The sequence below is a fragment of the Podarcis raffonei genome, chromosome 2, assembly GCF_027172205.1.
Source record: "Podarcis raffonei isolate rPodRaf1 chromosome 2, rPodRaf1.pri, whole genome shotgun sequence".
Classification (NCBI taxonomy): Eukaryota; Metazoa; Chordata; class Lepidosauria; order Squamata; family Lacertidae; genus Podarcis; species Podarcis raffonei.
In genome coordinates, this window is record NC_070603.1 from 78,571,216 (window position 1) to 78,597,300 (window position 26,085).

The 26,085-nt window shown below is 41.4% G+C and overlaps 1 protein-coding gene across 6 annotated transcripts in view; it reads right to left on the bottom strand.

Moving 5' to 3' along the window:
* Positions 1-16,371: 16,371 nt before the first annotated feature.
* TAMM41 (TAM41 mitochondrial translocator assembly and maintenance homolog) overlaps positions 16,372-26,085 on the bottom strand; it is a 115,884-nt gene continuing 106,170 nt past the window's right edge. For 5 of the 6 annotated variants that reach the window (XM_053377669.1, XM_053377664.1, XM_053377667.1 and 2 more), the window contains 3 exons: positions 24,347-24,512; positions 22,865-22,927; positions 16,372-16,638 (listed from right to left, as the gene is read on the bottom strand). In XM_053377669.1, the coding sequence (XP_053233644.1) occupies positions 16,565-16,638; positions 22,865-22,927; positions 24,347-24,512 (303 nt within the window). In that variant the 3' untranslated portion in view covers positions 16,372-16,564. The other variant, XM_053377671.1, reaches the window with a different exon arrangement.

A 26,085-nucleotide genomic window follows, 5' to 3' on the forward strand; every position in this document is an offset into this window, starting at 1 on the left:
GCGCTGCTGGCCCAGGGAAGAATTCCAAGAATGATGGAATTCTCTTCCTAGCAGGTGGGGAGAGCCGCGCGGCCCCATTGGCTGCGGAGCCCATGAGATCAGCATATATTAGGATAATGAGGCCCTGACATCACATCCTCAGCAGGTAGAAAAGGGGAGGGCGAGGCGGGAGAGGCAGGAGGCACCTCAGCTGAAGGAGAGAGCCGGGTTGGGGAAGGGAGCCTTGAGCTGCCGTGACCCCTCCGGGGAGGAGGATCGGCGCCGGCATTTATAACCCCCCCACACACACACACTTTTTCCTCTGACTCCACCTCATTTGCTGCAGAGTTTTCAGCGTACCGTGCTCCGGGAGGAGAGGAATAAGCGTCCCCCCCCCCCATCAATTAGATGGGACGTTCCTCTATCCTGTCTCCTTTTCTGCAATTAGGATGTGCTCTGTGTCTCCCTTGAAGTCAACATACAGACAATCGGAGAAATAAAGCATCAGAAATAGGTGCATATGAAAACACGTTTTTGGATTGCATGTGTCAGAGCACTGTTGAACAAGCTTCATTCAGCCTTTCATTTGGTAGTATTATTGCTTGCTTACTACGGATGACATTACTGTTTACATGGCAACATTTTTGCGCCCAGCAACTTGGGAAGTCAGAGTAGAGTGGTACCTCGGGTTAAGTACTTACTTCGTTCCGGAGGTCCGTTCTTAACCTGAAACTGTTCTTAACCTGAAGCACCACTTTAGCTAATGGGGCCTCCTGCTGCCGCCGCCGCCGCCGGAGCATGATTTCTGTTCTCATCCGGAAGCAAAGTTCTTAACCCGAGGTACTATTTCTGGGTTAGCGGAGTCTGTAACCTGAAGCGTATGTAACCTGAGGTACCACTGTACACCCTGGCAAAAAAACAAAATTGGACCCTAGAAGTAGCAAAATGAATTTCAATAGGACGGATGTAAGGATGTACAGCAGGAAGAACCAGCTGCACCAATATAAGATGGGGGGGGGCACCTGGCTTGCCAGTAATACTTGTGAAAAGAAACTAAGGGTCTTAGTAGACCACAACCTTAGCATGAGTCAACAGTGTGATGCAGCAGCAAAAAACGCTAGTGCTATCCTAGGCTGCATCAACAGAAGTATTGGGGGAAGTAATAGTCCTGCTCTATTCTGCCTTGGTGAAACCACACCTGGAATACTGTGTTCAGTTCTGGGCACCACAATTTAAGGAGGATATTGACAAGCTGGGACATGTGCAGAGGAGGGTGACCAAGATGATCAAGGGTCTGGAATCCACGTCTGATGAGGAACAGTTGAGGGACTTGGGTATGTTTAGCCTCAAGGGCTGTCACATGGGGACTGTAGCAAGCTTGTTTTCTCCTGCTCTGGAGGATAGCACCCAAATCAATTGATTCAAGTTACATGAAAGGAGATTCTAGCTAAACATCAGCAATAACTTTCTTAATAGTATGCAATCTGTGAATTTTATATCAACTTTCCATAATTTTTCCCAACTTTCGAGTTGGATGTTATCTCCCACATCCTGAGCCCATGAAAGAAGTACATGAAAATGATGTATAGATTACCATCACACCAGTGAAAATGGCAAAGATGTTTAGGAAATAAAATAACAGATGTTGGAAATGTAAGGAAAAGGAAGGAACATTTTGTCATATGTGGTGGGAATGCAAATGCATTTAAAAAATTGGGAAATGATATACAATGAATTGAAAAAAATGTTTAAAATGAATTTTGTCAAACACCCTGAAGCCTTTTTTGTTAGGTATCTCAAATCAAGAGCTACCAAAAGAAAAATGGACATTATTTATGTATGCTACAACAGCGGCAAGAATCTTGATTGTGCAACATTGGAAGATGGGAAAAATACCATCAGAGGATCAATGGCAAGAAAAGCTGATGAACTATGCAGAATTGGCTAAGCTAACAGACAAACTACAAGAGAAGGACAAAAAGGACTTCAAAAGAGTCTGGGAACCATTTACAGTTTATTCGCAGAAACAACAGAATGGACTGGATTCACTGGCAGGATTTGAATAAACTTTCACAACTTCCTTTCAGTAACAGATATTTTAGAGAAATATTAGGGGATTTTATTTTTGTGTAGAAAAAGCAGGATACGATAAATAAAACTAAATAACTCAGCAGAGAGGGGAGTTGAGGGAAGTCTAGAGGAGGGGGGAGAATAATTGTAAATAACACAATGAGTTATATTTGTATCATTAAATGTTATAAAATTTAATAAATATGTTAAAAAAGAAAATAAAAAAGGAATAACTTTCTGACGGTAAGAGCTGTTTGACAGTGGGATAGACTGCCTTGGGAGGTTGTGGGCTCTCCTTCCTTGGAGGTTCATAAGCAGAGGTTGGATGGCCATCTGACATGGATGCCTTAGTTGAGATTCCTGAATTGCAGGGGGTTCAAATAGATTGCCCTGGGGGTCCCTTCCAACTCCACAATTCTTTGATCCTATGCTAAAGTGGGAATTTCCTTGGGGCCATGGCGATGTACCACTGCGGCTTTTGTGTGTGATTTCTCAGCAAGGATTGCCGTGGTGACCTGGTAACTTCCCAGTAGACAGGATTATTTCTATCCAATTACAAATGTAGGGGTCTTCTAAAGAACCTGGACAACAGCAGAATAACTTGCTTGCATAAAGCTTAGGCTGTGGTTAGACTATGGCCAGTCTTTATTGAACATTCAGTCTGATTTGTTTACAAGGTGGTTATATCATAATGAGCATTCATCCTGGTTTGCTTGTGGAGTGTGTACATGTCTACCTGTTATACCACTCATTAAATCTTTCAAAGGTATCACAAAATCTTAGTACACCTGGAATTTTAGCTCTCTCTTTTTTTGTGCCGGTCTGGTTGATTCTCTGTGACTTAACTCTATCCACATCTTGCCTTAATAAAATTATTGGTCATAGTTTACAACTGACATCAGCTTTATAAAATGTACTTCAAGGAAACTTTAATCTGAAACAAGTCACTAAGCTCCATATGCAAATAATTTAAGAAAGTAATTCAGCATTGCTCAACTGCAAAGCTGCCGCTTCATACAGCCTGACATCTAGCCATACTCAGATGACAACAAAATGTCAAACTCTATCAGAAACACGCCACAGTCATGGCAACATTGTTCATGTGAGAAGACTTAAGGATACTCTTCAAAAGTTACTTGGAAGAGAAAAATAAAAGACAAGCTGTGTCGTCAAACTGAACTAATTCCAGATATGCTGCGAACATTGTTATACTTGGGAAATATAGTAATTATTGCATGCAACAAGAAGTTTGCTGCAGTATGCTGGCATTAAATAGTTTCTTCTTTCTGGTGACATTATAAGACAATTGCCTTCTCATACTTGCAAGTGGGGACATAACAAAGCACTCATTTTTCAAGAATGGACAAGTATTTTAGTCTACTGGTTAATTTCTCTTGCTTTTTAGTATCAGTGCCTTGACTGCATGATTTGTTCTTAGTTGCAGAGAGACTTCATCTTCTAGTGCTGCAAGACTGTAGAGATGTAAGACATGAATCTGTGAAACTAGTTTCATGCACGGCCAATGGGAGTTGTGTTTCTTGAGTAGCACCTCTGCAGGCTACGTTTAAAAGACTGAAAATGAAGGGAGTGGTACATGCAGTTTGCCACATGGCAGGGATCAATTGTTCAAAGGAACCAAAATAAAAAACCTGTTGGATCAGCACATGCTCTTGGCCTAGCCTCACTTGTTGGGTCCAGGCCATTATAAACAGGGAGATGGGGAAGTCCCAAAGCGTGTGTTTTTTAAATAAAAACAAAGTCAACATGTTTCCTTTGAAAACACATTTAGTCCCCCCTACACACACAAACACACCCACCCTTCAAATGTTGTCTAAGAATGCTGTATATGGCATTCAAACTGTAAGAGAAACACTGTAAATGGGATGGGATGGTCCAGACATGCCATAATTATTATAACTCAAGATCCCATAACAAAGTAGCCTTTGATGTAGCAGAAAATCAAAATCAGCCAGACTACAAAGGCTGCATTTAGTATGTTTGTTCCCAAAATATAGCACACTGAATACTAATTTTTACATGCAAAACCCATTTTTGCTCCCTATTAATTAGTTTTCTAGTTGAAATATTAATAGAACTGGTGCATTTATCTTTTATTGGAAATGTTTGCACAATGCTTCAGCAGCAGATCTATAAAATAAGGTGCATTAGGACTGAGTATGGAATTTATCACTTATATATCTCAAAGGGAAGGAAGGTACATGGAAATGGAGATTTGCATCCAAGGAATGGTTAGATCTAAGTGTTTATTGTCATTGTTTTTCTCTCACACCCACACTTCTCTCTACTATCCCTTAGTACAAAATAATACCGCAAGTCTTTATCCATTGTGTTACACTGCCTCTCATATCAATTTCATTACTGAAGTGCTGTTTTTGAAAGACGGGACCTGCTGTGACCTGGTGCTCTCATAGCATTATAATGAGTATATCATAAATGTCTAGACAGGCATATTTAAGAGTCTGGATCAGACATTGCTCGTCCCCCACTCCCCCTTAGCGTATGAGGTGTTCCAAAAGATAGATGAATCAAGGAACTAATGGCTCATGCCTCTGCATTCTGTACAAAGGGAGAATCAGACAGCCAGACAATCAACAGATGGGAATGGGTACCTAAGGGACATTGGGACCAACAATCTTGCTACACTTATACGCTGATAGATTCTAAATTTCCTGTTTACTTAAAGTGTCAGATCAGTGTGCTGAGGCAGCAAAAAGAGCAGACAGTGGCAAGACTTAGAAAGAAAGCAATCTAAATAGCAAGTATAATGGCAAACTAACATGAATTGACCTGAAGCATCATACCAATGGTTCATGTAAGCCGATGATGGGCAGATTTCAGGCTTTTTGGGCCAACTTCATTTTTTTACTAAATTCCCAAGACCAGCCAGCCAGAGCCAAATGCAAACAACATACAGGTAGAGTATGAACACGTTGTAAACCTAATAACTCGTTTTCAGTACCAGCACCAAACAGAGTTTGCAGTCCTTTTACACACAAAAACACCACTCTGGGTTAGCTCTCTTCATTTCAGAAGCCTAATTTTGTAATTCCTATCAAGTATCTGGAAATCAGAAACCCTGGCCAATTCACTAGACATCACCCAGAAATGTGCCAGTAGATCTCCACCTATTTTCTACTCACCCAGCATTGTACTTTCAACTGTGGAAACACTGAGACCCTCTGAGATGGTCAAGGCATCTTGCAGCAGATATACCCAGATATATGTTCCTCCTCCTCTTCCTCTGGTATTCGGAGGGTATATACTGGCTTCAAATAAACAGTTCTGCATAGACTTCACAGGTTATAGCTCCAAATAAAGCCATTTATCCAGGACTCTGACAAATCCTTTTTCAGGTCCCACCAAAGCTCGCGACAGTCACTACATATTGTAACGGTAAACAGCATACATATAAACTGTGCACTGTGTGCAGATGTAATTCCATTTGTCTGCCAAGGAATTTCACTAAACGATCAGACATGGTTTTGAGAAAATTCCATCCACTCTCTTTATAGTTTTAACTTGATAAACGTTCATTTCCCCACCACCCACACAGAATCAGAATTGTATGTAACACTATTTGGCCAGAATCCAACACAGAATGAAGTATGTTTGAGTCTGTTTTGGAATGTGGCCTAAATCGGCCATTCATAATTGCTGTTTTAGTTTTATCCCTTTCCTAAAAGATAATAATAATAATAATAATAATAATAAAATAAATTTTATTTGTACCCCGCCCTCCCTGGCCAGAGCCGGGCTCAGAGAGGCTAACATCATATAAATAATACAATGTGCATAAAAACAAGCAATCGATCGATTAAAACGCATCCCAAAATTAATTCAAATAAATTAAGATTAAAACTGGACAAATTATAATCCTCAGGTTAAAATTGAAAGTGGTTAATACTTGCCAGGATCAACTGTTTCCACTGATATTATAAGGACCTGTGAGTGGGCTGGGAAACCTCCTTCATGCTTGTTCTTCTACAAAGAGAAAATGAGTCAGACTGAACCCTGACCAAAGGCCTGGCGGAACTGCTCCGTCTTGCAGGCCCTGAGGAAGGATGTCAAATCTTGCAGGGCCCTGGTCTCTTGTGAGAGAGCATTCCACCAGGCCAGGGCTATGGCCGAAAAGGCCCTGGCTCTAGTCAAGGCCAGTCTAATCTCCCTGGGGCTGTTTATTGGTCACTTTCCACAGAACAAAGCAGTTAATATCTGTATGGATTTTGTTGCTAAGTTTTAAAATCAAGAACAGCACATTAAAAGTGACCACGCATTAAAAATTAAGGAACAAGAATACTTCATCCCTGCACAACATAAACATGTTATCCTAGCATTTAACCTGTACTTCAAACTGTAGTTTGTTTTCTGTACAGCTGTTCTACCACTGAAGTTCAGAGGGGGGAAATGTTGGCATTGTCTGTCTCGAGAGACAATGGAGTGTGCCTGGGGGGGTGGGTGAAGTCAAAGTGCTGCGCCAGCAGCACTGAAGTGACATCCCTGAGGTGCAAGCCTGGGCAGTGTGTAGGGTGGTCCCGGGCTGCCCAGACAACAAGACCCCCTCTTGGCCTCACTTACGTGGACCAAAGGAAAGGAGAGCAACATGTTTGGTGCCAGCTTGGCTGCAGGAGTTGCCAGAAGGAGGCATACGATAATCACAATATTATAACAAAATCTTTATTTAAATGTGCATATCACTTGATTGCAGTAAAACCTCCAAGCAGTTCACCATAAATATGAAAATTATCAACAAAAAATAGTTTTAAACAATTAAAATAAAATGGGAAAATGGATTAAAATGTGCCAACATGTTTATCTATTTATCAACATTATTTTACCACATCAACAACAACAAAAATCAACCAGATTTTAAAAATGATGTTAAGTCCTTAAGCAATGTCAGCATAAACAATAATCTTCAATCAATAGTAAACCAGGCAGGTTTTGCCCAGTGCCCACAGTATGGAAGGAGGTGTTCCTATGGGAATCCATTCCAAATAGTGGGCCCTATCACAGGGAAGGCCTTCCAGCTCTGTGGTTCCATAGATGTCATTGTTGTAAAACAGATCTCAGTCTAAAGAAAGATGGAGGGACATATGGGCTGCCCAATGTAGCACAGATGGGGGCCAGTGTTTCTTCTGTGAAATTGGTATTTTTTGGTGGCCCGCAGAATTCCTTAGCTTTCAAAATGTACCCCCTGGCCCCCAAAGACTGAGCACCCCAACTATATTTTGTCAACTTTCAAGCATTAAATATTATAGGTTAAGGTAAAGGTAAAGGGACCCCTGACCATTAGGTCCAGTCGTGATCGACTCTGGGGTTGCGGCGCTCATCTCGCTTTACTGGCTGAGGGAGCCGGCATACAGCTTCCGGGTCATGTGCCCAGCATGACTAAGCCGCTTCTGGCGAACCAGAGCGCACAGAAACGCGGTTTACCTTCCCGCCGGAGCGGTACCTATTTATCTACTTGCACTTTGACATGCTTTCGAACTGCTAGGTTGGCAGGAGCAGGGACTGAGCAACGGGAGCTCACCCCATCACGGGGATTTGAACCGCCGACCTTCTGATCGGCAAGTCCTAGGCTCTGTGGTTTAACCCACAGCGCCACCCGCGTCCCTTTTATAGTAGTATGAAATATTATTAGGTTACGCAAGTATACTGAGAGAGCCGCTGATTCAACGCCTGATAATATTGACTACCGTGTGTGCAAACTGACCCAACTGAAAAACACTGAGCGAGTTACACCCATACATGGAGGGTCCCAACAGGGCTTACTAAATCCCTGCTTGCTCCCTTCTTGCTTATGTGCAGGCATGGACATTTGCACAGGCAGTGTAGTAGGACATTAGGGTGAATGGGAGATCTGGGTGCCCCTCCCCAACCCCTCCCATTCAGACCTCCCTCTCTGCCCAATTACCAGTTACTAAGACTCCAAATAACATTGTATTCTAACTGATGGCACATTCACACATCAAATGATGAAAATGCACTACAGGCATGAGTATCCCTCCTGCCCAGGTCAAATGATACGGCACAGCAGCTAGCTGATTATCACTTGCAGTTATTCTGTTATACTGCAGGACCAGCTGGCATTCCATATACTGGACTAATTCATAAAGCAGAGGAGCACTAAACAGACATATGCAACAAGGTTCAAAAAAGGAGCCCGCAGCTGGGTTTCAGCTTCAGGATAGTCTAAATATAACACTGGATACTTGAGGAGTCAGATATCTAACATCCTGGAACAACATGCCATGCAATTATGCTCCATATATTGCTTTGGGGACAAATTAGATGGGGGGAGGGGACTGAGCAAGTGGAGAACAATAAATCTGTCCAAAGTTTGTTGTTCTATTTCTCAAGCTTGCATTGTCTCCAAAGGAGCTCACCAATTCTGTACAAAGCACAGTAGAACAGAATTCATCCGACTGCAGTCTGTGTTATAATTCTAGCACAATGCTGAACTGCTAGGGTTGGTCAGCTTGAAAACTGGGTGAAGGGTGATTTCAAAAGGCTGTGGAGAAAAAATGCAAGCAGTAGAGTTCATCTTTTAAGACAGAATCAGTGGGTGAATTCAAACAACCAGGTTATTCATAGACACTTTCAGCCATCGCCCAATATCCTGACTGGTCATTTGACACTTTCAACATTTGGTGACTCATTCACAATGGTCTTTTAATAGTAGCTGCCAAAGTGAAGTCCCATCTGATGAGATTCTCGGGTGTCTGCTTGCCAACAAATGGCCTGGATCCAGAATATTTTCTCTATTCCTATGGCATCTTAGAGTTAACTCACAGCAATCTCTCCATCTTGCTCACTGCTGAAGAATCCCAATGTTCTCCTGCCTTCTTATAAAGTGGCTGGATTTGCCCTTCTTATATAATATCCCTTATTAAGTGTGGAGAGGTGAGCCAGAATTTGAGTGCTGTCGCTCATTTGACTCTGGTTCATCTTTAGGTAAGATGGATGAAATTACACCATATACTAAGCCATGGAGATATGAGGATCTTCACATGAAGCTGGGGAAGCAAGGACCAAAGGCCTTCACTTCAGGCTGCAAGTTCCCAAGGGCAGAAGCCTGTGCTTGCTTGCTTAGGTTGCTTTATTTGAATGGATAGAAACACTTTGATAGTGCTAAGGAGGAAGGAAAGAGCAGCTACAAAGCACCAGGATCAGTTAAAGCTATTGACTGAAGCAGGGCTAGCTAATGTGGTACCTTCCAGATGTGTTAAGTGTACAACTCCCATCATCTTGGCCCATTGACTGGAGCTGATGGAAGTTGGCTCAGCTGGTAGAGCATGAGACTCTTAATCCCAGGGGCGTGGATTTGAGTCTCAAGATTCCTTCACTGCAGGGTGTCAGACTAGATGATCCTTGTTGTCCCTTCCAACTCTATGATTCTATGAACAATATCTGGAGGGCAGCATGTTGGCCCGACCATGAGCTATAGAGGACAAAGTGCAAGACACACAAGATTGCTAGGGAGCAGCAATTTGGGTACTAAATCTAAAAAAGTGAACACAGAAGAGCACAAAAGGAAAGAACAGAATACAAAAGTGGTCAGCATGATGTAAGTTTTTGGAAGTGCACAAAATTAAACATGTGCTTATCTAACATTAAAGGTCTGTGGTAAATGTTCATTTCCATATTTTAGAGGGACTCCTAATGCAACAAGCCACACTTTTCTCCATATCCTTCAGTCACACTGTATAATCTCTCCCATGTCTGCACACTTGTAAGAAAGACTTTTCTGAATGGGGTTTTCTTTGGCATTACAACTGAACAGGGTGTTTTCTATTAACAAAAATAGAAGGCACTCACAACATCGACTACTATAGCCCATGATTCACTTTGGCTCTGTGCCAAAACCTAAATAGATCGAAGGTCTGTAGGCTCCAGAGGAAAGGTAGGTTACTTCTTTTTTATTTATTTCTCTTCTTCTTTAAAAAAAAAAATCCACAAGAGACGTGAATGATTTACAGAGAATTGAAAGAAAAGGCTTTCAATACTGTCCCTGCTATAAGGGGAAACTTTCTTATGTCATGACTCATACAAGATTTACTGTACAGTCTACAATATTTGCAGGGAACGCACAACTGGAATAAGCTAGCCCACCCCCCATTCAACGGACTTTTAAAAAACCACCTCTCTCAACTGTATGTAATGGCCTGTTTGTTTTTGTACACAAATTCTCCACAAACCTTGCCCAAAGATGCATTATATACTTTAGCCACGTCAGGCAAATAAAACCGACTCAGGTTACAGTCAAGCTCCATAACAAAGCACCTGTAATGTGTAAGAGACTCTGCTATTGGCTTGCTGGACTTTGGCTTTACACAGAACATCTGCTGCATATAAAATGCTCAATTAGCTGTTGAACTGTGTCGGTAACTTTTCGTTTTGGTCTCTGGAACGTAGCATTTGCTTTTTCTCAGCTAGCAAGTTTCAAGTTGAAGGCAACAAAGCTCTTTGCCGAGGCAGAGGGGTTAACCTCCAGCCTCCTTCTAATCTGATCAAGTTACTTCTAATGCGCTGGCCCATATTTTTCATGAGGGTGATGTCTCCCAAAGTAGCGACTTAAGTAAACGTCTTAAACTGGTCTTTAGTGTGATCGGTCCATCTCAAATGTACACTTTCCCCCCAACTGTCTTGTTTTGCCTACCTTATGAAAAAGGGTAAGTGAAATCAAAGTATACTGTATTTGGATATAAAAAATATACGGATGAGATGTTACGTGCGCATCTGTTCACACTTCCAAAAGAAAAACCTATTTATAAACTATTGAAGAATACCTCCAGCACAACAACGTAGTTGTCTTTCCAATTGCAATAGTCAGAGTACTTATGTTTTGATGCTCCAGCAAAGTAAATTTAGTGTATCCAAGAATCTTTCCCTTGTTAGCTTCGCTTACCCTTCACTATACCATCTGCCATCTTGGATGATGAAGTAAGCTGATGCTCACAGAGGCTCTTGTCACAATAAACAGCTTAAGAGTGGCATGCTTGGGTACTTTTCAGGAACACTCAAATAAGACTGTGTATTGCTTATATATTAACATTTGGTTTAGTGGGGATGGGAGAAACTCTTATGGGCAATTAAAAAAGGAGAATGGTTGTAGCACAAGTAAGTTCCGCTTCCATGAGAGACATTGCACACACTTTTGTAAATGAAGAAAATCTTTAATAATAATAAAAAAGTAAGTTTCGCTTCCAGTTATACAGAATAGGCCAATGCACCCAGAAAGTACACAGCACCCATTTGCTTTAAAAGGTTCTTTCATCAATTCCCGAAATCTGCATGTTAATATTGAGAATGTAAAGAAATTTGGAGCAGGGGTGGTGGTAGTAGTGATGTAGGGACACCTTGTAAAAGATGAAATCCGTGGAAATTTGTGAAAAATACTAACACCTCTAAAATGCATTTACAGAATTGTGTGAATGTTCCCATAAATACATACTGAAAGATTTGGTGTGTGTATGTGTGCTGCCCTACCACCCACTAGCCACCCCACCAGTGTATTTGCAAGTACCAACTTAAAAAGGAAGGAGGAAGTGTTGCTTTAAAAAATAATTTCTCAAAATGCAGTTATAAAATACAGAAATAAATGTCCACAAAGAAGGTACACTTCATCAAGAAAGGAAGGGAGAACACACCAATGTTACAGGGGAAAAGGGAGATAGGGAGCTTCAGTGGTGCATGACAAACAATTTAATTTACCAAGAACACAGTTATTCGAGAATAGCCATCTTTCCTTCATAAAAATCTTTTGGGGGAAGGTACTCCACTTGTGGTGGTAGCGGCTCAGATTCAGAAACTTTGGAATGATACTGCTTGATCTCTTAAATACATTTCTGTGTGGTTTCTGACCTAGATATGGCACTGAAATTTCCTTGGTCACCCTCCCAGAGCAGCTATAAGGACAGAAAGATAGATGAAGTTCATCCTCATTAGTTCTACTGAGTCTCTCAGTGGTCTTTGATACTTTGTTACCTTCAGTTCACTTGCCTGCAAGGCACTACAGGTATGTTAGGCATCCTATTCCTTCCTGATGCACATATGCTTGAACGTGGTGCTGGCACTATAGCTTGACAACCGTGTGCTATGGTGTCCTACAGAGTTCTAGCTGAGGCCCATTCAACTTTCATTCAGATTAAAAAAACATGCCATGAGTAACAAACAGGTGGATTCATTTTTGTCATCTCAAAAATGACACGGCGGCTCAATGTGTATGGGAAGTGGTATCCTGCTCACTATTGATGTGAATTTGTACTTCCCCTTGAAGAGCTTTACAGCTTGGGAAACTGTTAGATCCTGGCCTTTCAATGGGTGTTCTGCGTGTTGCTTTTCATCAATTTATGCTGCCTCTGGGCTCTCTTAGAAAATGAAAGGCATGTTGTGGTAATATCCAGGTTAGACTTTAAAAATGCATTGTGCACCACTGGAGACTGTTTGGAACACAGCAGCTAAATTTTTATGTGGAACACACTAGCCTGAAGATCTTCTACCTGTTTTAAAGTGCTTTCCCTGGCTTCCACACACAATTCACATATTGGTTTCAATCATATATATTTATTACTAATATTTCTATACCACCATTTAAGGTTTGGGACCAAGGTATCTGAAGAACCTCCTTCTCCCACATAAACCTACCTGGGATCCTTCGGAAACTTTCCTCCTGATGCCCCTCCCTTCCTGTGTTCAGTATCATTAGAGGATAGACAGATGTTCATGAAACAGGGCCTTATCAGTAGTGGCACCATATCTTTAGAGCAACCTCCCCAGGCAGCTCTGTAAGGCTCCAATGTTACCATCTCTTGGCTCTGGATGTTTACATCAGTTTTTTAAATATTGTAGGTCACTATGTTGCGAGGGCAGAGCCAGAAAAATTGGTTCCCAGTATCCTCTGGATCTTGGTTATCTGCAGATCAGATTGCATAAACTTTCTTTCCCACTTCACTGCCAAATCCCTAAGCAACTGACCCGAACTGCTATCAGGGAAGCTGCCAAGTTCCTGGAAGAGGTAAAGCAGAAATTCTCTCCTTCCTGATCATTAACCACTTAAGACTGAAATAACCCTTCGTTAGCACAGGGCACGGGAAACCATTCAATAGCATGCAATTGCCCTTTCTTTTGAAATAAGTAAATGAATACAAAAATATATAGCTGACTCGCACAAGAGGACACAGGAAATTGCCTTATACCACTGGTGCAAGTCAGACCACGATGCATCAGTATTATCTACTCTGTATTTTGTGTAGTGTTTTATGACACTGCAACTTTAAATTGTTGCTAAATGCATACTCTGACTGGCAGTGGCTCTCCACATTTTCATGCCGCAAATGTAACTTTCATGTAAGTATCCTACCACTGAGCTGTCCCTCAAGCACAGCATTGGAACTAGGAGTGTGCACTGACCACAATATTTATTTTGGACCCGAATGGGGGTTTCAGGAAACCGCCTACCTTCATTCAAGGCACTTTTTAGATTTTCTGATTCATCTAGAGAGTTCGTGTGAGTCCATTTTGTTTCTCCCACCTCCAAAACAGTATCAGCTATAACTTAATTTCCTTTAGGCAGATGTGAATGAAAGCTGCAAAGCAATGGAGTGGAGGAAGCCTGCCAATTTACATGCAGTTAGATCCAGGGGCTTTTCTACAGGACAGTTTTAAAGTTTTAAAAAAGGAAATGTCTGAACTTTTAAATTCTGGGGTAGAATATATATCAGGCAATCTTGCCAATTCTGAGGTCACAAATCCTGCCAAATTTCAGAAGCAAAGCTGCAAAGGTTTCTCCTCAAGGGCAGCTGTTAACAGTTTTAGTATTTTGTGAGCAGCTGGCCTGAAAATTGCAGGCCTGGGGGAGGTACCCCTGCATCTAAGAAACCAGTCAAATTTCAAACCAAAATTTCCAAGGGCTTTTGAAGCTGATTTTGGGGTGGGAAGAACTAAATGGACCTGCTTTTCTAATAAGATCATTCCCATTGATTACAAGCTAGATCCCTCAGTCGCAAAGGACCTCCTTCTCCTGACCCTGACATTTTCTTCAAGCTAGAGACATAGAATTCAGTTCTACAAAGTTGCTTCCTGTCCCTATTAGCCCCACACAAAGTTTTCTCTATGGTAAAATCAGAGATATTTTTTTCACTTTTCACAGGTACTTGTCTGCAGAGTTTGATGTCTGGATCACCAAGGTGCCACAAAACGCTCCAGAGCTTTCCCTTTTTGACTTGTGCAGAATCACAGGGATCCCATTTTGCTTTGGGCAAGTCCCAAAGCCGCCCCCCACCCCCAGGCACCCTGCTTCACTTTGGGATTTGACACACAAAGCCTTTCTCAAAAGACTGAAAACGGGATGAATAACTTCTAAATTATATCTCTCACCTCACTTCAAACATGGATCTGCTCCCTACATGCGGTATGACGCATCTGCTGCTATCCCACGGCAGAGTTCATGCTATGTAGGCTTCATTAAAATCAACGGCACTGACATGAAAAGCACACGCAGGAATGCAGTCTTTGGCTTTCAGATTGCTTAGTAAAATGATCTAGAAAGCTCAAATATTTAAGAGTCTGCAAGAGCTCCTGAATTATGAATTAAAGGCCACAGCTACTTTCTAGAGCTGCTCAGTAGTACTCCATATAAGATACTTATCCATGCAGAGAGTGAGATTGGCCCCCAAATTGCTTCTTAGATGCCTTCAAGTGCAAAAAGTAATCAGGATTTTGCAAAAGAGCTTGTTGTGAGAAAAAGTGTCAACAGTGCATTTCCAGCATTAGAAACTCTCCCATGTAGTTTCATACTATGTTAGCAATCTGTTCTACTTTAATCGTTTGGGAACACAATAATCCTGGAAGCTGGAAATGTAAAGCTCTCCATCATAAGACCTCACTATATCTCAACAGGACTAAAATATGAGAAAGTTTTTCTAGAGTTGATCAAGAATACAGTAAACCTCTGCCATTTCTCCGAGACAAAATATGCACATCAATAGGCTCATTTGACTATTTTTAAATGAAATATGCCTTATTTTTGTACAGCTTTTCATTCAGAATTTAAAGCCTTCATGTGTGTTTTTCTACAATCAGTCATCAAGCTCTTGTGCCACCTGGGCTGCAAAACACATCTGTATACATTTACCTGCCTTGAGCCCATGAGAAAGAGTGGAAAATAATCAAATTAAAATTACATTTTAACCTGAGCTCTTGTAAGCTTTCAAATCATGTATAATCTTTAACAGAACTGTCCTTTTTATTTTCCTAGTTCCTCCTGACTGTGCCTTTAAATGCAACTACGATGTGAGCTGCAGCCCAAACACACCTTTTTGCATGGTAGCCATCTGTGAAAAGTTGTTTGGATAAGAAAGCAACTTTAAGCAAATGGAGGGGTGGGTGGGTAGGAAGGGAAACAAATTTATACAGCCCCCAACAAAAAAAACCAATACGTATTTTCACTTTGCCCTAAGAGAAATGAGTGGTAAGGTCAATGCTTTTATCTAAACCCCCTTTCTTAGGTTGCCTCCATTTGTGCCCCAGTAATTAAAATTCACAAGTGGTGGGGGTGGAGAAACAGTCTATTACCAGTAAGAAAACTGTTCCCTGATTTTAACCACAGGCAGACATTAAAAGCACTAGCAGTGCAGCAGGACTCTTAAATTATATACCTAAACACCCACACATTATTGGACCCAGAAGCTCAACTATAACCCGACCTTGTTTTGAAATATGACCTGCTCACCGATATTTGGCTGTGAATTATACTGCTGTCAACTATGCCTTAAAAACAAATGGCTGACCTTTTGCAAAGTTACTTGGCATGTAACTCTACACAGAAAGAGGGCCAAGAGGAAAATAATTCAGTACCATTCAATGGTTCTTAAGCTGTGTGATTAGACCTTTAAGAGTTCTTGGTGAAGTTAAAGATGCAAGAGTACGAGCCGCTCTTGCAGAAGAGTGGTTAGCACAAACTGCATGCTCAAAGGACATACACACACTCTCTCTCTATATTTGTAAAAGAATAAAACTTTTGTAGGAGTCCTATTTAGAAGTTCATTAACAGGATCCATGAAGGGGCCACAGGGCAATGTGCACTGCCCTCTCTACCCTGAGCATCAAGATCTGATGAGGGAGATTGAAAGCACATTCAGCTGAGCAGGCTTATAGTCCTCCACACGACTGGGAACCCTGATCACACAGGGCTCCTGTTTTTAAGGATTGTAACATAACACAGCACATATGGAAACAAGTCACTCTGGAAAGGTAAAAAGAAAAAAGTTCTAACAGACACAAGGAAGGAAGGAAACCCACTTCTTGAAGAAACCAAAACTGGTGATCTCCTGTGTTTATCGTCTGCGCAACACTGTTGGTGTATAAATAGCACAAATGTGTTTCTGCATATTCTTAATTTTCCAAGGCAAGGTGATGTAACAGGTCAAATGGGAATAACCTTCAGCCACAAAGAGGATCAGCTGATTTTTCAAAAAGTCCAGCCCTCTGGGCGTCATGTCTTCCTCATCCATCCTTTTGACATTTTGTACATCTTCTTCATGCTGTAAGTCACAGATTTTTTTATTCCTTTAAAAGAGAGAAAAGAAAAAATGAATTACAGTGGGCCCCTTACATGGGGAGACATTGCTTCTCCCTGGCTATGACAGAGTGCAAGGGTTCTCAAGGGCTGAGGAGGTATGCTAACATGGCTCAAGTTATTGGAGGGCTCATCTGCTCTTAGATTCTGGCTGCTGTTTTAAATCACAATTTATTGGCTTTATAATTTTCTTGCATTATTTATGTTAGTAAATATGTCAGTTACCTTAAACAGAAAGGCACAGCAGAATAACTTCACAATGCTTATTCCCCACCTTAAATACTCTTCATTATTGCTCCCCATTGTTTTAAGAATGTGTTGGCTGTTTTATAATGCTTTACTTGTTTGCAAATTTTGGGCCTGTTTCCTGCCCTGGACTCCTTCGGGAAGAAGGTCAGGGTATAGATTAAATAAATAAATAAATAGCAATAACTAATAGACTGTTGGACAACAGATAAAACACCGAATAAATAAATAGCAATAACTAACAAATTAACTAATTTTAAAAGTAGGAAAAGGAAGCCAGACATTTAGAACAGCTTCAGTAACTAGTGTTTTATACTTCGTTACCTGGTGAAGCATCCCACAACTTTATGGCCAGTTCTTAAATCAAGAGAATTTGACAATACAGTATACCTCACCTAATTAATCTATTTTAACTAGTCCCCAATGCATTTTTGAAGACTCTCCTTACTAAATCCTCCTCTTTAAATGTCTCATGACTTGAGACTCCACAGAGGTAGGTGTGTTTGCTGTAATCTTTCTGCAAAGATGACCATCTTCAAGATTTCAGTCAGCAGCCTGCTGGTGCTGTGTAACTAAATACCACACATGCAAGTGCCTCCTTCTAGCGCTGCCATTTGTCACTTTGAAAACTTCCTGGTATTTTCACTCAGAGAAAATGCAACCACCCCCCAGGCTTTTTCAGGCTAGATCTGTTGCCTGATATAGCACCCTTTGCTTTCTATTTCTCACTCCCATACAGCCTGGAAAAACAGCTGCCACGTTTCATGGTTGACATCTGCACCTTGCAATATATGCTACATGCAAGCACTGCAGGATGTTTCGTTCACTCAGAATGAAGCAGACCAATATCTATCAAAATCTGTCACTCAGACAAGAAACAGCCATAAGCATGATTGCTTATGGCAGGCAAGCACGACTGCCTACATGGGAAACATCCCTCTGTAACTATGAGAATAAGGGGAGGACAACCACAGGTTATTTGCAATGAGCACTGCTCATGCTTCCTTTGAAAAAATCTGAGCTCAGAACTTGACCACCTCACTCATTTTAGATTTGCATGCCCCAGAGGGCCACAACACTTAATATGCTTCACCATCAAGGAGATACACAATGATATGTGTAGTGGGAATTGGGGTTGCTTGTGCGTAAAACTCCAAACTGCTCCAAACGGGTTGTATAGCTAAACCTTTCCCTAGTTTGACAGCCCCTTACAACGCGACTGTCTCAATCACTGGCAGAATCCGTCAGTGGGCGTTTCCTGAACTTTTTCCAACATAAGAATTCCTTGACCGCCAGTCTCCGCCTAGCTTCTCTGCGCGGAAGCCTTCTGCGCAGAGTAGGCGTGCCAAGCGGAGGTCCTGCACTCTCCCCACTGGTCTCACTGGCAGAGTCTCGGAGCCTTCCCTCCGAAGTACTCTCAGCCTCCCCTTTCTTCCTGGTGTCACCTTGGTTTCCTTCCCCAGCGGAAGCTCTCTCTCCCCCCTTGCTAGTTCCCTCCCCTGCATCCTTGGAGCGACTTCCCTCTCCGCTAGTCTCTGATGTCAGTTCCCTGACAATATGCTTTGAGGCTTTTCACCAGAAGCAGAAAGGGAGGAAGACAACTCTGAATTTCTTAATTTTAGGACGACATTGTGTTCCTCAGAATTCATGAGCAATTTTTCATTAATAAGGATGGATCAAGACAGGCAGCTGAATCTGTCTCCAGCTAAGCTACGCAATTTTTACAATATGTTTTAAGAACCTTAAGACCAAATTCTCATTAATTTTTCTTCTGCCTAGTCAATAGTATTTTCTGATCGCACCTTTGAAAAAGGGTATAATGAAAAGGGGTAGGAAGTAGTATTCATGTTGTTGTATAACACAACAGTCATAACACCCACTATGACAAGCTTTGTAGAATAAATATTTGGCTATATCGTTAGTAACAATACTGTACTGTTGTTCTGCTGTAATTGAAAAGATGGTGCCGCTGGAGACCATGCTTAAATCCTACTGTTCTAATAGCAAATTCATTCTCTGTGGATCTTTATATATATATATATATATTTAAAGATATTTATTGAAATTTTCCACTTTAATACATTAAAAAATCAAAAAACAAAAAACAAAAAAGTTAAAAACACATAAAGTTTACAATCCTTATTTTTCTATAACATATTTCCCTGATCTCCCCACACCTCCCCTTCTTATATTCCAATTCAAATTGTTAGTTCAACAAGTTCTTATCCCCAATTTTTGACCTTTTTCTATTTAGTTCATTTTTTAAAAAGCCAATTTTACCTTATAAACATCAATATTTATATATCAATACTCATTCTTAAAACCTCTTTCTAAGGTCGACCCAAATTCCCTTCCACGACTTCCCCAATTTTCATACGAATAGCAAAACAGAGTAAAAGCAAAAACAGATTATAATTATGCACCCTTTGGATCCCCCAAACTCCACCCCCCCTTTCCCAGTTTCAATCCCCAACAAATGTCCATCAGTCTTAATCTACTATCAGCCTGGAGATCTCACGTCCGAGGCTCTTAATTCTCTCTCAATTCCTCTCTGCCGGTTTTTTTGATAGTCCTTAATATTAAACACCAGATCTTGGAGAAGCTCTAGCCAAATGGGATCCATGTTTCTTCCAGCCAGACCTCCATACTTAAAAGTGGAGCCCGAATCTTGTTTCTTACTCCTTTCAAGTCCAAATGTCCCCAAAGCTCCAACTTCCACCTTAATCAGATTTGTAATCCTTGGATCTTCAGATCTCCACATAAGGAGATCTCTCCGTTCTTCAATCTCCAATTCAAACCAGATTTTCAACATCAAGTTCTTATTTTCCTTTGTAGCCATCATGTCAGGCCTCTGGCTCTCCTTTGTCATCTGCAGCATTACAGCTCCTCCTTCTTTTTCCTCAGGAACAACATATATCTCTTTCTCCACACTCTCAAAGTTCTCAAGTTTCTCTTCTTGTCCAGCTGCATGGACTTCCTGAGTCAAGTCCTTATCAAATTCAATGAGTTTATTTACTGTTAAATCCAGAGTTGCAACATTTGTAGCCAAAACATCAATTTGGCCGTGTAACTTTCCCAAGAGAACAAAAACTCTGTCCAATTTGTGGATCTTTATAGAGACAAGATGCTAACACCCACAAATAATAAGCAAGCTTAGGAGAACCAGAAATATTTAAGGCACAAAAACTCAGAGGAACCTTAAAACTACCCAATGAGGACTTGGGCATACTGAGTAGGCATGGGAGACTGATAGACAGAAAAGGAGGGGGAAGTAAAGGCACGTCCTAGAAGAGGGCAGGTGCCACTTAAGCCAGCTGGTAGTCTTAGACTCAGTGGTGAAGCAAGCCGATTGGGCGCCTGGGGCAGCACCCAGGGGCGGGGGCGGCCAGGGCAGGATGCTCCGCAGGGCCTCCGGAGTCTGCCTGCCTCCTCCCACCCAGCTGCCAGGGTGCAGTGGAGGCGGGCTACCCCAAGCTACTGGAATTTTCTGGTCTTTAACTATAAGTCTACATGGGGAGGGCTAATATCAGTGTTTTTCCTATGCAGCAGTCTGAATGTAGCCTAGCATTGTTCAAACCTTCAAAATCTGAATACTCAGGAATACCTAGAAGAGATATCAGTTGGAATTAAATAGCAATGCATGCCTTGGCAGAAAGCTACACATCGCTAGATCAATACTGCAAATATAACAAAACATGGCTTTATTTTACACAAGGTTGCCAAATGCAATAACTATGTGTAACACGCGCACACACACAAACACACACACACACACACACTCCTTAGAAGCAACTAAATATAAAACATTTCCAAAGCTTCTAAAAGTTCTAAAAGATCATAAGGCCAAGAGGAAAAATAAATCAATGGATGGTGCCACTTCTAATAGAAACCAGACCAGAAGTCTTGCCACAGATTTTAGAAAACACACAGGCCCCTTTTCTTGAAAAGCTAAATAGGGCATCTGACAGTAAACAAAAATATAGGGCTCAAACTAGTTTAAAACCACGCTGGCAGAAAAAGATGAAGGGAAACATTACCAGTTGTTTAAAAAGGCCTTGTTGTGCTCCCTGCCAAATAATGTTTGCAAGCAGAGCACGGCAGCTACATAATGAGTGCCATCGAGGACCCAACTGCCTACCATATGGCCTGTAGATATTTCAGGGCTTAACAAGGGCTATGTTACCTGTGTTTCAGCATGTGATAAACTGTTAATAAAAATGCAGGCATCATATTGAAACAAGTAACCGTTGAGATTGCTGAATGTGAGTTGAGCAACAGCAAATGTTGACAACATATAGCAAGTCCTCCCTAGATAACAACCATATAACTGCCAGGGAAGCGGAGAGAAGGAAAAGGGGGGCATAAAAGGAAAATGCAAGTTGCTAATGCAACAACGTCTGGCTTTTGAATTCTGCCTCAAGCCTGCCATTAAAATTTGAATAAAGTCTGCGTGGGAAAGAGGAAAAAGGGCGTAGGAGATGGGTGGATAATACACCAATGATAAATAATACACATACAAGTCTGTGCTAGTTCAAAGATTCATTAGGAGAATTACAGTTGTAACAGGAGAAGGATGGTTAAGTGGTTAAACCGGTATCTTTGTATACTGCTGAATATATGAAAAACACCCACACACAGCAACCCAACTTAATTGTGCTTATGTTCTTAAGACATCTGCTGCACTGCGATCATCCGTGCATTTCTGTGGGGAAGCCACAAACTTATCTATTAGTAAATTAGTGTGTGTTAAGAGCTGAAAGTCAAGGCGCCCAGGAATTCCCACCAATTAAACAGTTCTAAAACAGATGGTTAATGTGCCAGGATGCAGGTGTTAGCAACTGGCCTCTAGTGGCACACATCTCATGTATTTATGAACCGTCAACTGTGCTGGTGTGAGGCCCTCACAGAGTACACTTTAACTCTTCAGAAGCCTGAAACAAAAGTTTCATGATCTGCAGATTATGCAAAGGAGAAGAGAAGGAAGCCCAGTAGCTCCTTTGTTGCTTCACAGCTAAGTCAACAGGAGTAACAAAGTTAACTTCCCCGGGTGAGCTTCCTACACAATTCATGAAGAGCACTAGCAGGTGGGATAATTGGATGGGGTGTGGGTGGGCAGACAAATAAAAATCCAGAACTGAACATACTGCAAGCCCATGACAAGGAGCCCATCACTGCAGGTATAATGTGTAATTTGGCCTTGAGGTTTCTTTTCTTTTCTTTTCCTTTTTGCAATATCTAAATGACAGATAGGGTAGAATTTATTTTTTTTATTAGATTTATATACCACTCTTCATCAAAAGATCTCAGGGTGCCTTACAAGATAAAAGATTGTAGAATGCATGTGAAAAGAATTAGTATCAACTGGGTGGTTTGAATCATTGAGAAGTGCCCTGTAAGTGTGAACTGACTAAAGAGAGTTTGTGGTTAGGTGGCTGCAGCAGACTGAGCACTTGTGATTGTAGGCAGAATCTGCATAGAGGCAAGTCAGGGGCGGAGGAAGGGGGGGCGGGCCGTCCCGGGTGTCACCACTGATGGGGGTGACAAAATGCCAGGCGGCAATCACCACGGGGCCTGCAGCACACCCGAGCCACGCATTTAGTGAGCCAGTAACTCAGCCTACATTTCAACTAGTAACTGCAGAAATATTTCTCTGAAGCCCAAGAGTACATAGCACAGATCTGTTAGCAGAGACAGCAATATGATGCTCACCAAAGTGATTAGAATGGCTGCTCTCAATGGCAGACAAGAACTTCCCATGCGGAGTGTTCTGTACACAGCAGATGCTGAGCATCTCCTGAACTCAACTGGAGTGCTGGTTCTTAAGGTACTTGAACCAACAGGCTCTCTCATTTCCAACCCTTAGATATGCAAGATCATTTTTTATTAATTTCTGGAACAGAATTAGGCTTGCATGTGTATCTTCCTCAAGGATATGGTGCATCAGGAAAACCCAGCACCACATGCTCTTACCAGCTGTTAGGGTGGTTTTAGCACTCTGAATTAGGCTGGATGATCTCACAATTCCTGAAATGCCTGGAGAGAGAGGGAGCAAAAGAAAGAAAGAGGATAAACAAAAACAGATGTTATCCATGATACTCCTTTTTTTTTTAAGGTGGTGGTGGGGTTACAAGTCAAATATTTTTCCAGTAACACAGTAAACCCAGCATGACAGTATGAATTGCCAATTACCCCAACAAAAGCTGTTTATTTTGCTTTTATCAAGTAGATTCAAAAGCTCATTAAAATTATTTCATGCTATTTAAGACATACATTTACATTAAAAAAAACTTTTGACGGCCGTTTCACTACACAGAGAAAAACTTGGATTTTGCAATCAAATATATACCCAATAATAAGTCACAGCCAATCACAGTTCTTTGATTATTCTCATGCAGCTACTGGGTAATTGACATCAATGAGTATTGCTGGTATGAGGCACATCTTCACAAACACACATTTGTTGGATTCGCCATAAAGTATGAAGAGGCCTCAAGTGCTGTTCATTAGCATTAAAATATTTTCCAGAAAACTGGAAACCTTTGGGAATGAGCTACTTTCTACAAGTAGAGAACAATACAGTGCCCAAGACATGCATGGAAGTACTTTTGCAAGCAGCAACACATACTTCCCCCCCACTGTGAATATTTATGCATGCTACTGAGACCTCTGGGTATAGGGCGGTATAGAAATTCAATAAATAACAACAACAACAAAATAATACTTAGCCATATTTCAAGAATGGACCTCTTTAAAACATCCAAGACACAAAGGACAGTGGGTGTACTCTAGCCAAAGTTTAAGCCCTTTTACCTTAGTTTCATTGCCTCCAAACTGGGGGTTCATATGCTTGAATTTTAATTGGATTGTGCCCCTTATTTTAAGTAACTGCACCTTATACAGTACAACACTGTTACGAAGCACTTGACATTTTTTTTAACCTTATGCATATACTCTCAATAACTATCAAGGTAGTGAGTTTTGGGGGGCATTTTACAGATGAGGAAAACTGGGATTTTTTTACTCCATCAACCTCAAAGTCATTTAGGATGTCTATGATTCAGAAGGTACTCAAGGACAGATCCTGGGATAAAAGTACAACCCATCGTCTATTGGGCATAGCTAATTCTTTGGCTCAGCTCTCAGGAATTGCAGTTTGTTCAGAAGGGCACCAATTATTAGCTAAGACTCGAGGAACTGTGAAACTTAACACTGCACCCCCAAAGGAGTTTGGGGCTGTTTTTTCCTGAGTAGTATCACATGACAAACTGTTTTTAAAACCAAGCAATGTGATTTTAAGCAGAATGGGGAGGGAAAAATCTCATGAGGAATGCCCAAACATTAGATCTCAAGCAGTAATTAGAATTTTTTCTACCTACCTACCTACCTAAAAGATTGATTGTTAAGCACTGACTCCTATAAAATGCTACTACTATTATTCATCAGTAAGCTTACCCTGGTGTACCACTAATCCACAGTCAGGGTCATGGGCAACTTGCAATAAAATTTCTTCCACATCTCTGTTCTTTCCCGGAGGATCCATGAGAAAAGTTATTTGCTGCTGTAGGGTCCTTGGCAGAGCCATTAGCTGCGCAAATTGACCTTCTGGACTCTTATCTATCTAAAGAGAGAGAGAAATGAACGGACACGGGTTGTTGTTTTCAGCAACACTGCAAAAGATTTTAATACCATGCTCTGTAGGCACATCCATAAATTGCAACACATATTGCTGTTATAAGAGTGCAACCCTCCACACAGTATGAACAAGAAGAACCCTGATAGATCAGCCCAAAGATCCAGCATCCTTTTCTCAGAGGGGCCAACCAGATGTCTGTGGGAAACCCACAAGAAAGTTAAAGCACAAGAGCAGGTTTCCAGCAACTGGTATTCAAAAACATACAGCCTCCCAAACTTGGAGGCAGAGCATAGCCATCATGGTGAGTAGCCATTTTGTGTTTGGTTTTTGGTTGCAAAATTAGGGTTGTAAAATGGTAGCTTCCTGCATTCAAGGCTCTCCTGCATAAGAGGGTGAAAAGTTCAAAGGAAGGTTAGAAGTTTAAGGGGATGTTTTGTTAAGGAAGGTCTGCACAGGAGGGTCAAAGGATCAGCATACAAACCTGACAACTAAGGGGAAATAGAATCTTAACTAGAAGGTTACTCTTCTGATTGGCTGCGAGGAGAATATGTCAAGCTAGAAAGTTAGGTAAGACAGTTTATTGTGGAGTCAGAAACTTGGAGGGAAGAGCTGAAGAGAAAAATGGGCTGAAACACTTTAAGAGAGCTGGAATGCTGGAAAGTTGGATACTGCAGGAGTAAGGAACCAGGAAAAGACCATGAAGGGACTTTATAAGCTGAAGAGAGAGGTGCAATTCTCTAAGTATTTACCCCACCATCTGGCTGGGTTTCCCCAGCCACTCTGGGCGGCTTACAGTACATATACAAAACACAGTCAAAAGTCAAACATTGAAAACTTCCTGATACAGGGCTGTCTTGTGTGGTTCTTTATTTCCTTGACATCTGATGGGAGGGTGTCCCACAGGGAGGGCGCCACTGCCAAGAAGGCCCTCTGCCTGGTTCCCTGCAACTTCACTTCTTGCAGTGAGGGTTTATTTAATGTGCTCTTATGGGCTTCTTCCTAAATTTATTTTCAAAGAAGTTGACTATTCTTGAACAAGAGCTACATCCCTCCAGCAAATCACTTTTGCAACTATGCAGAATTTTGAAAGCAGAATGAGACCTGGTGGGTGAAAAGCATAAAGCAATGAACTTCCACAATAAGGGTTATTTGGGAAACATAGAACAGAAATAATTTAATCTTTAGCTATCTGTTTAAAGACTGAAAAGACCTATAGCTTGAATTTCTATTAGGAACATAGAATCCCTGCTTATACAGAAACAGACCACTCGTCCATCTAACTCAGTACTGTCTAAAGTTCCAGGGATGTCCAACCAGTAGATCGTGATCTACTGATAGATCCCTGGCTGATCCTGGTAGATCGCGGGATCCTTATTAGCAAAAAAAAACCCTCTGTGCAATCCTCCCCCCCCAAAAGCTCAACAACTCTGGGCAATCCACCCACCCCACGCATGCTCCTCCTCCCTCCAATGACAATGGGTAGATCACTGCCATTTTTTTTTATACTGGGAGTAGATCACAGTCTCTTGGGAGTTGGATATGCCTGGAACTCTGGCAG